At 45.7% G+C, this 13933-nt stretch overlaps 1 protein-coding gene across 1 annotated transcript in view; it reads left to right on the top strand.

Annotated features, from left to right (window-relative positions):
- Positions 1-10654, top strand: part of Scnn1g (sodium channel epithelial 1 subunit gamma) — a 32221-nt gene extending 21567 nt beyond the window's left edge. Inside the window, exons 7-13 of the mRNA XM_005064461.4 lie at positions 3346-3444; positions 5402-5519; positions 6244-6322; positions 6405-6462; positions 6638-6699; positions 8968-9043; positions 9356-10654. Coding sequence (XP_005064518.1) covers positions 3346-3444; positions 5402-5519; positions 6244-6322; positions 6405-6462; positions 6638-6699; positions 8968-9043; positions 9356-9736 — 873 coding nt within the window. The 3' untranslated portion in view covers positions 9737-10654. The remainder of the gene's footprint in view (positions 1-3345; positions 3445-5401; positions 5520-6243; positions 6323-6404; positions 6463-6637; positions 6700-8967; positions 9044-9355) is intronic.
- Positions 10655-13933: the final 3279 nt, after the last annotated feature.

The raw sequence follows: 13933 nt of genomic DNA, 5'->3' as shown, positions 1-13933 counted from the left end.
TTGCACACTGCTCAACCCTCTGTAGTGACCCTGGGACAGGATGCAGGTGTTACACAGTTTTGACACAGGAAGCAGGAGACACAGCTCCACCTTGGGCAGCCTCAGTTCTTTTTAGAGACCTTTACCTGGGTGAATCCAGGAGCTTGACTTTTGCCACAGAATAAAATCTCGGGATCAGTTGGTATGAATCAGAATTGGAGGTGTGGCAGGGCTGGAAAGCATCCTGGCAAAGTTCTTCCAGCTGAATCTCTGGATGAAGAACCTCCCCCTATTGGGAGTGAGTGAGGAGAAAGCCCTGAACCATCCAGGGCTTCTATGGGACCCCGGTTCCTGAGACATCGCTTGGAGTCTGTGACTTCCATGCTTTCTGAGTATCCATGGATTGCCAGAGTCCCAAGCACGCAGACCCCCTGACCTTCATGTCAGATGGTATTCTTGCTGAAGTGGGCAAGTAGAGCCTGTGGCAGACTCTGGCTCTGTGGACAGGTCAGCAGGATCCTGGGCCCCAAGATTCCTGGAGAGCTTGCAGCTCAGAACAGTCTAGAGGGTGACAAGGAATGGAGGTGTCCTTGGGGAGAGCTACAGCTTGACTTCTCTGCATCTTATTTCCCAGCCCAGCCTTGGTAGGCTCTAAGTTGATTTGCCATTCAGTTCAAGTCCACTGATTCTGCACTGACTGGAAACCAGCTCATTTGTTATTAGCGATATTAGTGAAAAGAACAGATTAGATGACAGTTATGTCTGTCTTGTCTGTCTGTCCAAGCAGCCACTTTCCCCTTTGCTTGCTTCTATTGTTCCAGAGTTTCAAAGTGAGCACTGCCAATTGCCCTTCAGGAACTTGCAGTTAATTGAGGGAGACTAATGGGTCAGCAGATGAATTATGAGAGAGAGAGAGAGAGAGAGAGAGAGAGAGAGAGAGAGAGAGAGAGAGAGAGAGAGAGAGAGAGAGAGAGTAGCCTCTGCACACACTTCTGATCTGTTTCTATCTGTGTGGAGCCTCCTGGTTCTTTGTTTTGCCCAGTTACCATCCTTTGTTTTAGAAGCATGCCGTCCTATGCCTCTTTAGCCTGATCTACAACAGTGTGCATGGGTGTATGGGTGCACGCACGCATTTTCACATGTGAGCAGACCGCATACCCTCACTCTATGCTGGCTACCACTTCTGTTTAGTTTTTGCCCCCTTCAGAGATGTTATCCCTGCCTATCCTTATTTTTTGTTGTTGTTGTTATTGCTATTGTTCATTTGGTTTTTTTCTCTCTTTGCTGTGTCTAGATTGCTTATTTGCTTTAACATATACTAAGCTGGAGGCAAACTTGATGAACTGCTATGCGTGGATGGATAAGAGCTTTGAACTTTGAGTATCGTTGCTGTCCCTACTCTTATGCTCAGGCCATGTTAGTCTATTTTCCTTGATTCTTCTAGGAAAGTCAACATCCAGAGCCAGAGGCAAGGAAATGGGCCCTGCTGAAGGGACTGAATGAACTTCGGGCATCTCACAGCCTCACACTTCCAGTCCCCCTCCCAGCAGATAAACAGATGGCTCATTACCGTTCAGGAAGCCGAATTCAGGTTTCTCAGCAGGCACACAGGATGGTTGTGTCTTAACTCCTCTGATTTGTTTCCAGAGATCTTTCTTCCTGACCCCTATGCTGGGCATTAAACTTACACAGGCTGAGAAGATCTCTACCACTAAGCTACATTCTCAGTCCCAGAGATTTCTCTCTTTTGCTAAGTTCCAGGCACAATGACCCACACCCCACTTCAATCTTTGCTGATCCCTTTGCCTGGCACTCTTCCCGCAGGTCTCCGAAGGCCAACTCCCTTTTACCATTTTATACTGAGTCAACACAAAAAGGTACTTTGAGAAAACATTCAGGGAAAGCTGATGACATGGTCCCAGTTCCCACCTCTGTCTGTTCCTGTGATAAAACAAACAAACAACAGGCAAAAAGCAAAACAAAACAAAAACAACAAAAATCCCCTAAAAAACTCACCTTTGAGCAGAATCTGTAGTGGAAGAAAAGGCTTATTTGGCTCATAACACCAAGCGCTAGTCACATCACACCCAGTCGGAAGCAGAGAAACGCATGCGCCCATGCTGCCTGCTTGCTACTCAACTACCCCTCTCTGCTCTTACACTACCCAAGGGCCCAAACCAAGGGATGCTGCCACCTATATTCAGGGTAAGTGTTCCTACTTCAAGCAATAATCAAGACTTCAGCTTCCATGTCACACCCACAGAACAACCCAATAAAGACAATTACTCAGTTGAGATTCTCTTCCCTGGTGATGCTAAGTTATGGCAAGTTGATATTTAAAAGTAACCATTGTAGGCCATAAAATAATTACTAAGACATAAAGCAGAGAGTGTCTTGAGATACCTTGCAGAAGTTCAGTGAGTAACATTCCAGCATGGGCTCAGACCACTCAGAAGGGGTAAGAATTCTTCTATAGCTGTTAAGTGGGGGAGTTATTTCATTTTACCATTGTAAGGCTCTTGGACAGGCCCACATCTGAGGGGACAAACAAACCCTTCTTTATCTTGTTGAGTAGTAAATTTCCCAGTTTTTCTGGAGCCTGGACAGTTAAGGCATATGAGTTATTAGAGGTTAGGCTCTAGATGTCCATGTGAGAGATTATAGATCAGGATCCAAATAGCCATGACCCAGCCTTTAAAGTGTATGCATTTTGCTCTTCATTTTGGTCTTTGTTTCTGCTAGAGGGTCCTTTCTCAGAGATGCCTTTATAATCTGTCTAGAGATTGGAAGATTGACTGTCTCATCTTCTTAAGTCTACCCAGTGTCCTTGAACATTATCCAAAATTAATCTCATTTAAAAACCTGTGTGTGTGTGTGTGCATGCATTGATATATGTGCCACAGGACATATGTAGAGGTCAAAGACATGTCAGGGGTTTGTCATATCCCAGGCTAGCTGGGCCATAAGCTTCCGGAAGTCTTCTGTCTACCTCCCATTTCTCTGTCAGGGTGCTAGAATTACAGACCCAGGATCTACTGTGTCCAGCTTTATGTGGGTTCTGGGGATTTAAACTCAGGTCTTCACACAGATGTGCAAAACACTTTATGCACTGAGCCTTCTCCCAGCCCCATCCCATTGATTGACTAATAAACTCGTAAGTCACCTGGCTGTATACCCTTCAAGAATACATGCTCAGTGAGAGCAGGGCACTTATCAACCTTTCTCATTATGGATTTCACAGTGTCCTCAATGGCACCAGACCATTAGGTATTTGGTAAACTGAGGCGAGTAGCTAAATGATTAGTCGTCTTCAGAGAGGCCCTCCCATCCAGGTTCCTAGATGACTGTGTACTATTGTAATTGCAGACAGAATCCTTCAAGCTGAGTGAACCTTACAGCCAATGCACAGAGGACGGCAGTGATGTTCCCATCACAAATATCTACAACGCTGCCTACTCCCTCCAGGTATGGCATGGCAGGGCCCTCACCTCTGGATCATGGCCTGGATCCAAAAGATGAAGTTATATCTAAGCTGAGGTGTGCCTGGGACCAGGAACTAGGGTGAGGATATCTGGGGTTGGTCCAAAGACCTCAAGTACAAATGATGCCAGCTGATTCCAGTCTTCTTCGGTCCTCTGTAACCAGAGCCTAATTGACTCACTGAGGTTTATGTGGAACACAATGTACAAGGCAGACAGGTCTACTTTCTAAATGGGTCTTGGCAAAGGATAGACAGGAGGGAAACCTTCAGTAGGAGACAAAGATTGAAGGGTCAAAAGTTTGGCTTCCAGATACTTTTGTGCCCAATGACTTGGGCAAGTTGTACCCCCTTGACAGTCACAGAGTTGTACTGGATCAAGGTGAGCTAATTGGCAGCTCCTGGACTCCTCCAGGTTGCATACTTATTGCTCTAACTAGAATGGCATTAAAAATTCAGGAACTGCCACAAGAAAAATCCATGTTTCTAGCTTCTCTTGAAAAGGACCGGGCAGTGCTGGTGCACACCTTTAATCCCAGCACTTAGGAGGCAGAGGCAGGCAGATTTCTATGAGGCCAGCCTGGTCTACAGAGAAAGTTCCAAGACAGGCTCCAAAGCAATACAGAGAAACCCTGTCTCGAAAAACAAAACAACAACAACCAAAAAAAAAAAAAAAAAAAAAGGAAAAGGAAAAAAAAGGAAAGTGAAACACATACCCTAGCAGGACCAGCCACAGGAGGAGCAGCCACATTAAACAAGCTATACAGTCACTGATATCCACAGATCTGACCCCCATAACATAGGACATCACTGGCCCTGTAGGCATTGTGGTTTTCAGCGCTGGAGTGCAATGAGTGGTGGACTGTTACACCTCTTCTCACAGGCTGGAACTCTGAAGTTAGCCTCCTACTGGGATACTAGAAAGCCCACAGATATCATCTTGGCAGAATATAAGATGGGCAGTTGGGGGGGGTGCTAGAGAGACAGCTCAGAGAGCTTGAGGACATGGGTTCAGAGTCTCAGAATCCACATGAAAAGCCAGGCATGTGACTGTAACCTAGCAATGGCAAGGTGGGGGTTAGACACAGCTAGAAGCTCACAGGAGGCTAACCTTGTCTACGTAGCAAATGAGGTTGTGAGTGCTGACACCCAGGTGAAAGGCGAAACTGCAGCAACCTTCACTAAACAGTGAGAAGCACAGACCTAACAGTCCAATACTCGGTTAAGTCCTCCACATTGGATCTCTCAGGATTATGACCACAATACCCAGGAAACTTGTAGTGTAGGGAAGGGGCTTCAAAGCCAAGCTATTCAGGTTTACGATTCAGTGTTTTTGTTGTTGGTTGTTTGTTGTTTTGTTTCTGAGACAGGGTCTTATTTTATATCCCAAGATGGCCATGAACTTACCGTGTAGCTCAGGCTGGCCCTTCATATTGCTGTTTTCAGAGTTCTGGGAGTATAGGTGTGCACACCACACCTGCCCAAATATTAACTTTTTTCAGCTTTAAGTACCATATTATTCCACAAGATTGAGGTGAACATGAAATATATGACCAAATATTTGTCCTCAGTAACTTATCACTAAATATTACTCAGGGCATCTTTCTAATGAACTCACTTTTAGGGGTCTAAACTCCATTTGATTGTAGCTCAAATTTTTGTAAGCAGAGGCTCTCAGGCTAAAGTCCCTCCTTGTGAGCAAAGAGGCATGTTTGTGTCACTTCTCAGCTCAGTTTTGATGAAAGCTACAGAATTCCATGCTGGACTTCCTGGAAAAACTTGGTCTTTAAATTTTTTTTAGCCATTTTGTTTTCTTTAATTTTATGTGTATGTGATATGACCAGCATGATAGGAAAAAGCTTTGGAATGTAAGATATGCAGGCAGGGAGTTCTTGGCCTCTATCTGCAAGGAGGTTAAGAACATTCTTGGGTATTCTCTTTCAGATCTGCCTTTATTCATGCTTCCAGACAAAGATGGTGGAAAAATGTGGTTGTGCTCAGTACAGCCAGCCTCTGCCTCCAGCAGCCAATTATTGCAACTACCAGCAACACCCCAACTGGAGTGAGTGATCCCACCTCCAGCCTTGCCCATCCCAGGAGGGGAATCAGCTTGGCCCAGCAATGGGCTGCCCTCTGATCTTTTGAGCCCCTGTCCTGATTGCCCTTTACCTGAAGAGGGTGATAAAGGCCTTTTCTATTAATAAGCCTAGCTTGGATTGTAAATTTCAATTATGGACTAAATGCTATGTCCCAGTCTGTGATAATAGCTTGTCCACATAGTCAACTCTAAATGGCGCTGTTGTTAGTGCTCTTGCATGGAGCAGAGAACCAAGGTTCAGAAAGATTAAGTCACTTAACTTAGGACACACAGGTGAGAAGTTACAGAACTAGACCCACGGACTGCCTAACCCCCAACTCAGGTCTTTTTGTTCTTGTTCTTGTTGTTTGTTTTTGAGACAAGCTTTCTCTTTGTATCCCTGGCTGTACTGGAACTCACTTTGTAGACCAGGCTGGCCGAAAACTCAGGTATCTGCCTGCCTCTGCCTCCTGAGTGCTATGATAAAGGGTGTGCACCACCACAGCCGGTTCCCAACACACTTCTTTAACCAGGAAAAGATGTTTGTTTCCTGACATCACAGACCAGCATTGGTTCCCCCTCCACCCCCCAAAAATAGCATTTGTAAAAGGTGCAAAAAAAAAAGAAAGAGATAGTGGGGGCTCCACAGGTGACCCTAGGAAGGGTATTATGCCTCCAAAGTTCATACTACCTTTCACCCTGTCCCCAGTGTATTGCTACTACCAGTTGTACCAGGCCTTTGTCCGAGAAGAGCTGGGATGCCAGTCAGTGTGCAAGCAAGCCTGCAGGTACGTAGATCTGGAGGGCTGGGGCAGGCAGGGCTGTGCTAGGTCGGCAGCCTGTCTTCACTCTGTGCCCTTCTCCCCTAAGCTTTAAGGAATGGACACTGACCACCAGCCTGGCACAGTGGCCATCTGAGGCTTCCGAGGTAAGTTCTCCCCCTGTTCCCCTGTCTAGCCCTCGGTGCCCTCATCTATTCTCTTATGTGGGGGCATAGTTCCTAGGTGGGTAGGCCTACACCGCCAAGGCCAGAGCAATGGGGGTGTGGCTGAAGAAGAGGGCAGTGGGTAGCCTTAGGCCCACTCTTTCTTTCTCCATCACAGAAATGGTTGCTGAATGTTCTCACCTGGGACCAAGGCCAACAAATAAACAAAAAGCTCAACAAGTAAGTTTACCTCCACCCAGTTCTCTCTGCCTCTGTCCGCCACAGGCTCTGGGCCCTTTGCTTCCTCATTGCCAAACCCTCTCCTTTTCGTTCATTCAATCATTCAGCCAACAAATATTTACTGAGCTCCTATCATGAACCAGGCCCTGCTCAGGCTTTTGTTTGAGCATGATCCACCATATGAAATACATTTTGCATTGTGGCCCATTGAGTCCATAACTGGAATAAAGCGTGCAACAATGTTTCTTTATGATGTGCAAAGCACTTGGGCTGATTTTCAGATGAGGCACGATGCTCTGGCCAAACCAATTGTTTGCAGTTGTCTTTCCGTACCCTCAGGGGATCTGTTCCACAACTCCCCCATGAATATCAAAAATCTCTGAATGCCCAAGTCCTGTATGTGAAATGGTGCATGTTTGCATATGACCTACCACATCCTCTCATCCGTTTAAGTCATCTCTAAATTCTTTGTGGTGCCCAGTGTGATGTAAATCCTATGGAAATAGCTATCATATTAGACTGTTCAGGGAATCTGACACAAAACAAGTCTGTGCATGCCCAATCCAGATGTAATTATTTTTTCTCTCAAAAATTCCCCTCCATGGTTGGTTGAATATATGGATCCAGAACCAACAAACAGGAAGGGTGAGTTTCCATCCTAATTGATCACTACACATCACACATCAGTTTCATTGGTTAGTACATACCATCTCAATTGGCAAACATTTTGCTATGCCTTTCAATATATTCTGATATTTCTTTATCGTTTTTCTTTCCTCAAGTTTGTAGCCCAAGTTAGCCTCAAACTCACTATGTAGCTAAGAATGACCATGAATTCCTAATCTTCCTGTCTCCACCTACCAAGTACTGGGATTGTAGGCATGAAGCACATGCCCAACTGTGCCTAGTCTATTCAGTTATTAGCAGGTACTACCATAGTCCAGCAAACTTGCTTTATGACTTACAAAAATCGTCCTTTTAGCGTCCTACATTCTAATCCTACGTGGATTTTTCACAAAGAAATTCGTTTATGAGATACTTTGAGCAAACATTATCTAGGCCAGAGATCAGGAATCTCAGCAGATGGAGAAAATATGGTAGAGACTCAGGCAATGTAAATTCATACTTCTGGCCATTACCATGTTCTGGCATAGGGTATTCCCCAGTAAAAGCCCATCTGGTCTCCTGTCCAGAGCATCCCATTAAGGGCCAGGTGATATGTAAGTTGTTGGGGGAAAACGGGTGTACCCAGTGACCAAACATGCTCTCTGTCTCCCACCCCACCCCACATGGGGCTTGCAGTGAAATGATAAAGACAGATTTAGCTCATCAGCCAGTAATCCCAAAATTTTGGAGCAAAGACAAGAGGGTTGAAGGTTAAGGGCAACCATAGATTACACCTTGAAATTCTGTCTCAAATAAATGTAATAAAGAAACAACAACAAATAGAATGAGACTGAGCATTTGCAACCAACTATTGCAGACCAGTGACCCTTAGCTAAATGTAGCCCAATAAAGCAATTCCTTATTTTCTGCTTTTCCTAAAAGATTAGATGTTCTATGTACCGTAACTTCCATTCTTGCATCACATCAAATAGCTATGTAACAGTGAAAACTTTGAATGAGCATGGGCCTTCCAGGTCCATTGTCCTATCAGAAGAGAGTTTAGAATGGTAGTTAAGGGCATGGCCTTGAAGCCAAATGGGTCTGGCTTTGAACCAGCTCACTCAACAGTCAGCTATACAGTGAATGAACCCAATCTATGTCTCAGTTTCCACACTGGTATAGTAGGGGGATGACATTGTGAGACTTGCATTCATTCACTCAAAGGTCTTCCAATAGTGTTTGGTGACATCAGAGGTTCCTAATAGATGCTAGATACTATTACACTCATTATCACTATTACCTTAGCATGCCTACTTCTCTTACTTGCACCAGTCTCCTATATGAGTCTGAGACTGCAATCAAACAATTATCAGTATTAAAATCTAATTCGAGGGTGCCTGGGTGAAATGGCTTCCTCTAGGGGTTCAGAAATAATTTTTTTACTGAATGGATAACCTGAAAACCAGACCCAAGTTGGAAATGCACTCTGAGGTATAGAAAGAGACCCAGGGACATGGTTCTAACAATCTGAGGATGTTCAGAGCACAGGTGATGACAGAGGCTTGGGCAGGAGGGAGATGACAGCTATGCTGAGGGGCTGCCATCTGGCAGGGAGCCAAGGCTTCCCACCCACCTGGACCCTATCTGTTGGGATTTCTGCAGGACTGACCTGGCCAAGCTCTTGATATTCTACAAAGACCTGAACCAAAGATCCATCATGGAGAGTCCAGCCAACAGTGTGAGTAGTCTTCTTGTGCAACATGCCCCAGATTCATCAATATCTACCTGGTCTAGGGGAACAGTCAACTTGAGGGGATCTAGCCTGATGTAGGATGGCTGAAGCCTCAGAGAGGAAGCCCAGAGTGAGAGGAGACAGGCCTATAGCTGAGGCCAATTGGGAAAAGCCCTGCCCCCTTGAGATAGAGTCTCACTAAGTAGCCCAGGCTAGCCTTGAACTGGCAATCATCCTTCTCTCTGTTCCCCGAGTGTTGAATTGTAGGCATGTGCCACAATTCTCAGTCTTTGAGTTACAATGTGGTCTCCCTTGCAGATTGAGATGCTTCTGTCCAACTTTGGTGGACAGCTGGGCCTGTGGATGAGCTGTTCAGTCGTCTGTGTCATCGAAATCATCGAAGTCTTTTTCATTGACTTCTTCTCTATTATCGCCCGCCACCAGTGGCAGAAAGCCAAGGACTGGTGGGCCCGGAGGCGGGCACCTCCCTCCCCTGAGACTCACTCCAGCCGGCAGGGCCAGGATAATCCAGCTCTGGATACAGATGATGACTTACCCACTTTCACCTCTGCTATGCGACTGCCTCCAGCCCCGGAGGCTATGGTGCCTGGCACGCCACCCCCCAGATACAATACCTTACGCTTGGACAGTGCCTTTTCCTCCCAGCTCACAGACACTCAGTTGGCCAATGAGTCCTGAGACAGAACTAGAGAACAATCATAGTCTAAGGATATTCTCCTCCTCAGGCAGACAGGCCCTCCTGTCTTTGCTCTGGGTTTTTGATATGTGACTAACAGCCTGATGTGAACAGGACATATCCTGGGAATCCACAGAAGGACCTGATGGGCCCTGCCCCAACACTCATAACTTCCAGGATGAGCTATATCCTGCAACCTGGACTTGGCACTTGTGAGCTGGAGAGCCAACAGTAATGGCCTGGGCCAACAGTGAGCTCTTCACAGGATCCTGAGAGAAGGATGCTTCCAGCCCCAATCTCAGAAGTTCACCTACAATATCCCTGGTCTAGGCTGTATCCCAAGCATGTGATCTTGGGTAGCAAGGCTGGCCAGCCATGGCCTGGTGTGTGTAACAAAAGAAATTAGCACCATCCTTGGATCCCAACTGTTCGTTTCTGACCTAAGTCATTGACACTGGGACAAGGTGTACTCTGTGCCCTCAGACAGACAGTTGGCACAGGGCCTGGGAGCATGTTTGGAGAGGGCACAGTAGAAAGAGGCCAAGGGGTGTGGCAGGATGTCCCCACTCTGTGACAGGGTGGGGCAGGAGAAAAGGGCCAGTTAAAGGGCATAGCTAGACACTCCTGCCAAACAAATAGTATTCCCATAATCTCAACTCAAGAGTGGTATTCTGGGAGTTGTGCTAAGTACTTACATAAATCACCCTAGGGCATAACAAACATCAGTCAACAAAATAAAAACCTTTATTTTGTCTTTGAACATGAGAATATGTGTGTGTGTGAGTATGTGTGATGTGTATGTGTGTGTTTATAATTTTTACATAGCTAATATATACATATATATCAAAAAGACTATTTTGTGACTCATGAAAATTATATGAGATCCAAATGTAGTGTCTATAAATAAAGTTTTATTGAGACACGGTCATGCCAACTTATTTATACTTCGCTCGTGGATACAATGCAAGCTGAAATAACACAGCTGAGTGATTAAAACATTGACCTTTTGTAGAAATAGCTTGCCAGAGCGCCTGGCTAGCTCAGTCGGTAGAGCATGAGAAATAGCTTGCCAGTTCCTGGGTTGGTCTATTATTAAGGAGATACAGAAACTACAGCAAGTTTTTTCTTCGAAATGACATAGAAAGTTACAGAGCTGAAATTTGAACCCAAGCAACCTGACTTTCTGGCATGAGCACTCTCCTTCCCCTACCCTGAATATAAACCCTATGTGCATAAGTATGAAACTGATGTCACCTGTGGAGGAAAGAGGAGGAGGCTTAGTACCCAGGATCTAGACTAGAAGGTCCTTTGTGCACAGATCAAAAAGACAGGTATTTGGGGGACTCATTGACACACAGGGACAATGGCTGGTGAAATCCAGGGTCTTCATGAAAGAGGCTGTGGGGACTCTCCATGAGCCAAGGATACAGGTCCCACCCAATAATACACCCCATGCCTGTACCTATAGTTACTACCTCTGCCCCATGTAGTATGTCCACTGGTTCTCAGGGGTCAGCTAACAGATGTGGTATTCTGGGAGCTGTGCTAAGCACTTATATAAATCACCAAGCCTACATGATGACTTTGGGTGACATGGCACTCCCCTGGGGGAGTGGGCTGATATAGCCAAGCATTAAGGGCATAAACCTGGCTGGGCTCCTGGTGGCTACAACTGGTACTGACAGGGAACATGCAGCAGTTGCTCACTTGGGCACCGCTCAAAGGAGAGTGGGGGCTGTGCCCTCAGATTCATGGACCTGGCCAGCCTTGGCATGCAGTCACTAACAGGAACACTTCCAGCAAGGCTGAAGTTGCTGCTGGGTGTGTCAAAAGTGAGACCGACAGCATCTGGCTTAATTGTTCTCTAGTAGATGGGCGTGCACATCTCCTGGCTCTAGCCATCTCCACGCCTGCTTGACTCCTGCGTGTTGCCTTTTCTCCTTTTCCATTCACCCTTCTTTTAACACTACAAGCCTTTCGCCCCTGGTATAAGTTTTCATCCATTCATGTCTCTCATTAGATCATGAACTCTATGCAGGAATAATGTTTTACCTTCTCAGATTGAGATGGGACTGAACACCATGTTGAGATTTAATCGCATGAAGCTTTTAAGAATAATAATAATTGGGCTGACAAGGTGGCTCAGTGGGTAATGGAGCTTGCTGCCAAACTAAATGACCTGAGTTTAATCCCTGGAATACACATGTGGAAGGAGAGGGGAAAAAAAAAACTCAAGTTTCATCTGACCTCCACATGTACACCACAGCATGTGTTCCCATACAAAGTAAACAAATAAAATGTAATTTTTAAAAAAGAACAATAAGAAGGGCATAGTTTTCCAGGTCTTATTATTAGCTATGGGTCCTGAGAAGTAACTCACACACATCAGCTTCTGTAGTGCTGGCCCCTTGGGTACTCTTGCGAATAAGAAACTGAGGCATAGAGAATTCTCCTCTAGCCACACAGCTGGTAATTCATGAGCCCCACCCAATAGTAGAGCCTGTGGGCTTAGCAACCAGCCACCCTGCAAAGTGCCTTTCACTCAGAAGCTTCCCCCAGAGGCCAGGCTTATATGCCTCTGTCGCCGGTCCTCTGACTTTAGGTTGAGGAGCCTTCTTATGTCAAAACAAGGATGAGGACAACCCCATTGCTCATAGAGCATTCCCTAAAGATTCAGAGACTCCTTGGGAACCTGCACCCCAAAGGGTGATAGTAAATAAAGACACTTTTTTCCAGCTTGGGAATATAGCTCAGTTGGTAAAGCACTTGCCTAGCATGCAAGAATCCCTGGGTTCAATTCCTAGCACTGCTTAAATCAGGCATGGAGACACTTACTTGTAGCCCTTGCCACATCAGCTACACAGTGAATTCAAGGCCAGCCTGGTATATATGAAACCCTGTCCCAAAAAGAAAGACTTTTAAATGTTTTTTTCAAGACAGATTTTTCTCTGTGTAGCACCCTGGCTATCCTGGAACTTGCTCTGTAGACCAGGATGGGCTGGAGTTCACAGAGATCCACCTGCCTCTGCCTCCAGAGCACTGGGATTAAATCTTGTCTGAGGTTGAAACTCAGGAGAGATATTGGAGTCAGACATGTGAGACATGAATGATGTGGGGGTCAAGTGTGGACTGGGTCACTGTGGAGGAAAATGGTCACATGCTCAGTCAGAAGAGGAAGAAAAGCAGGTGGCAGCAGAAGTTTCCAGCACAAAAGGCAAAGCAGCAGGCTCCCTGCCCCCAAACCTCTCCTTTTCATCCCTTCTCTAGGATGCTGCAAGAGGATGTCTCCACAAGACAAATGTGGTACATGGGACTCCCCACTTGGATGTTTCCCCATCACTTTGGCCATGTTTATGAACTCCCTCTCTTTCTCTACAGATTCCCCACTAATTCATTCATCCATCCATCAACAATAGGTACAGATGCTGTCAAGTCTTATACAGTGTTGCCCCCACCTAGCAAGCTGGAATGTCATCAAACCATTCCATTTTCAACTGTGCAAAAACCAAATCCCAGTTTGTTGAACATGGTCTTTAGCATTTTAATGCTATTGATCATTTAGTCTGATGGTCAAATGATTTCCTCAGTTGCTTTCCTTTTAATTTTTGAGATAGGGTCCAAAATGGATAAGTGGATAATGGAGACATGGTATATATATGCAATGGAATTTTACTCAGCCTTAAAGAAAGATGAAATTTGTAGGAAAATGGATGGAACTGAAAAACTATCAGATTGAGTGAGGTAATATGGGCTCAAAAAGACAAAAACCCTATGTCTATCTCATGTGGGGATCGTGCCTCTAACTGTTAAATCTGTGGACAAAGGCCAGGAATCTAGGAAGTGGTCCTTAGGACAGGAGAAAAAGCAGCTGAAAGGATGAGTCAGGGGAAACAAACCATCAAGAAGAAAGGGGGATACCAGCGGTGGAAGGGGCAGAGCGATCACATGGGAACCTGTGACTTCACAAGCTAACACATGAAGCAGCTCCCAGGTGTAAGGAGGCTTCCTGGCTCACAGCTTGGGGCAGATGCCCCATCACATTGTGGTGGTGAATGCCTGCAGTCCCGGGCTGGAGATCAAGGGCTGCATAGCCGGATCCTGTATCAAAGAAAGGAAAGGAACAGAAGCAATCAGGGTAAGAGACAGTCAGTGGTAGAGCAGTGAATGGCCAGTTCTGTGAGAAAAGAGGCCACCCCTGA

Source organism: Mesocricetus auratus, unplaced genomic scaffold (assembly GCF_017639785.1).
Source record: "Mesocricetus auratus isolate SY011 unplaced genomic scaffold, BCM_Maur_2.0 Super-Scaffold_4256, whole genome shotgun sequence".
Lineage (NCBI taxonomy): Eukaryota > Metazoa > Chordata > Mammalia > Rodentia > Cricetidae > Mesocricetus > Mesocricetus auratus.
Note: the sequence above shows the minus strand (reverse complement) of the source record. Positions and strands in the feature narration are given on the sequence as shown.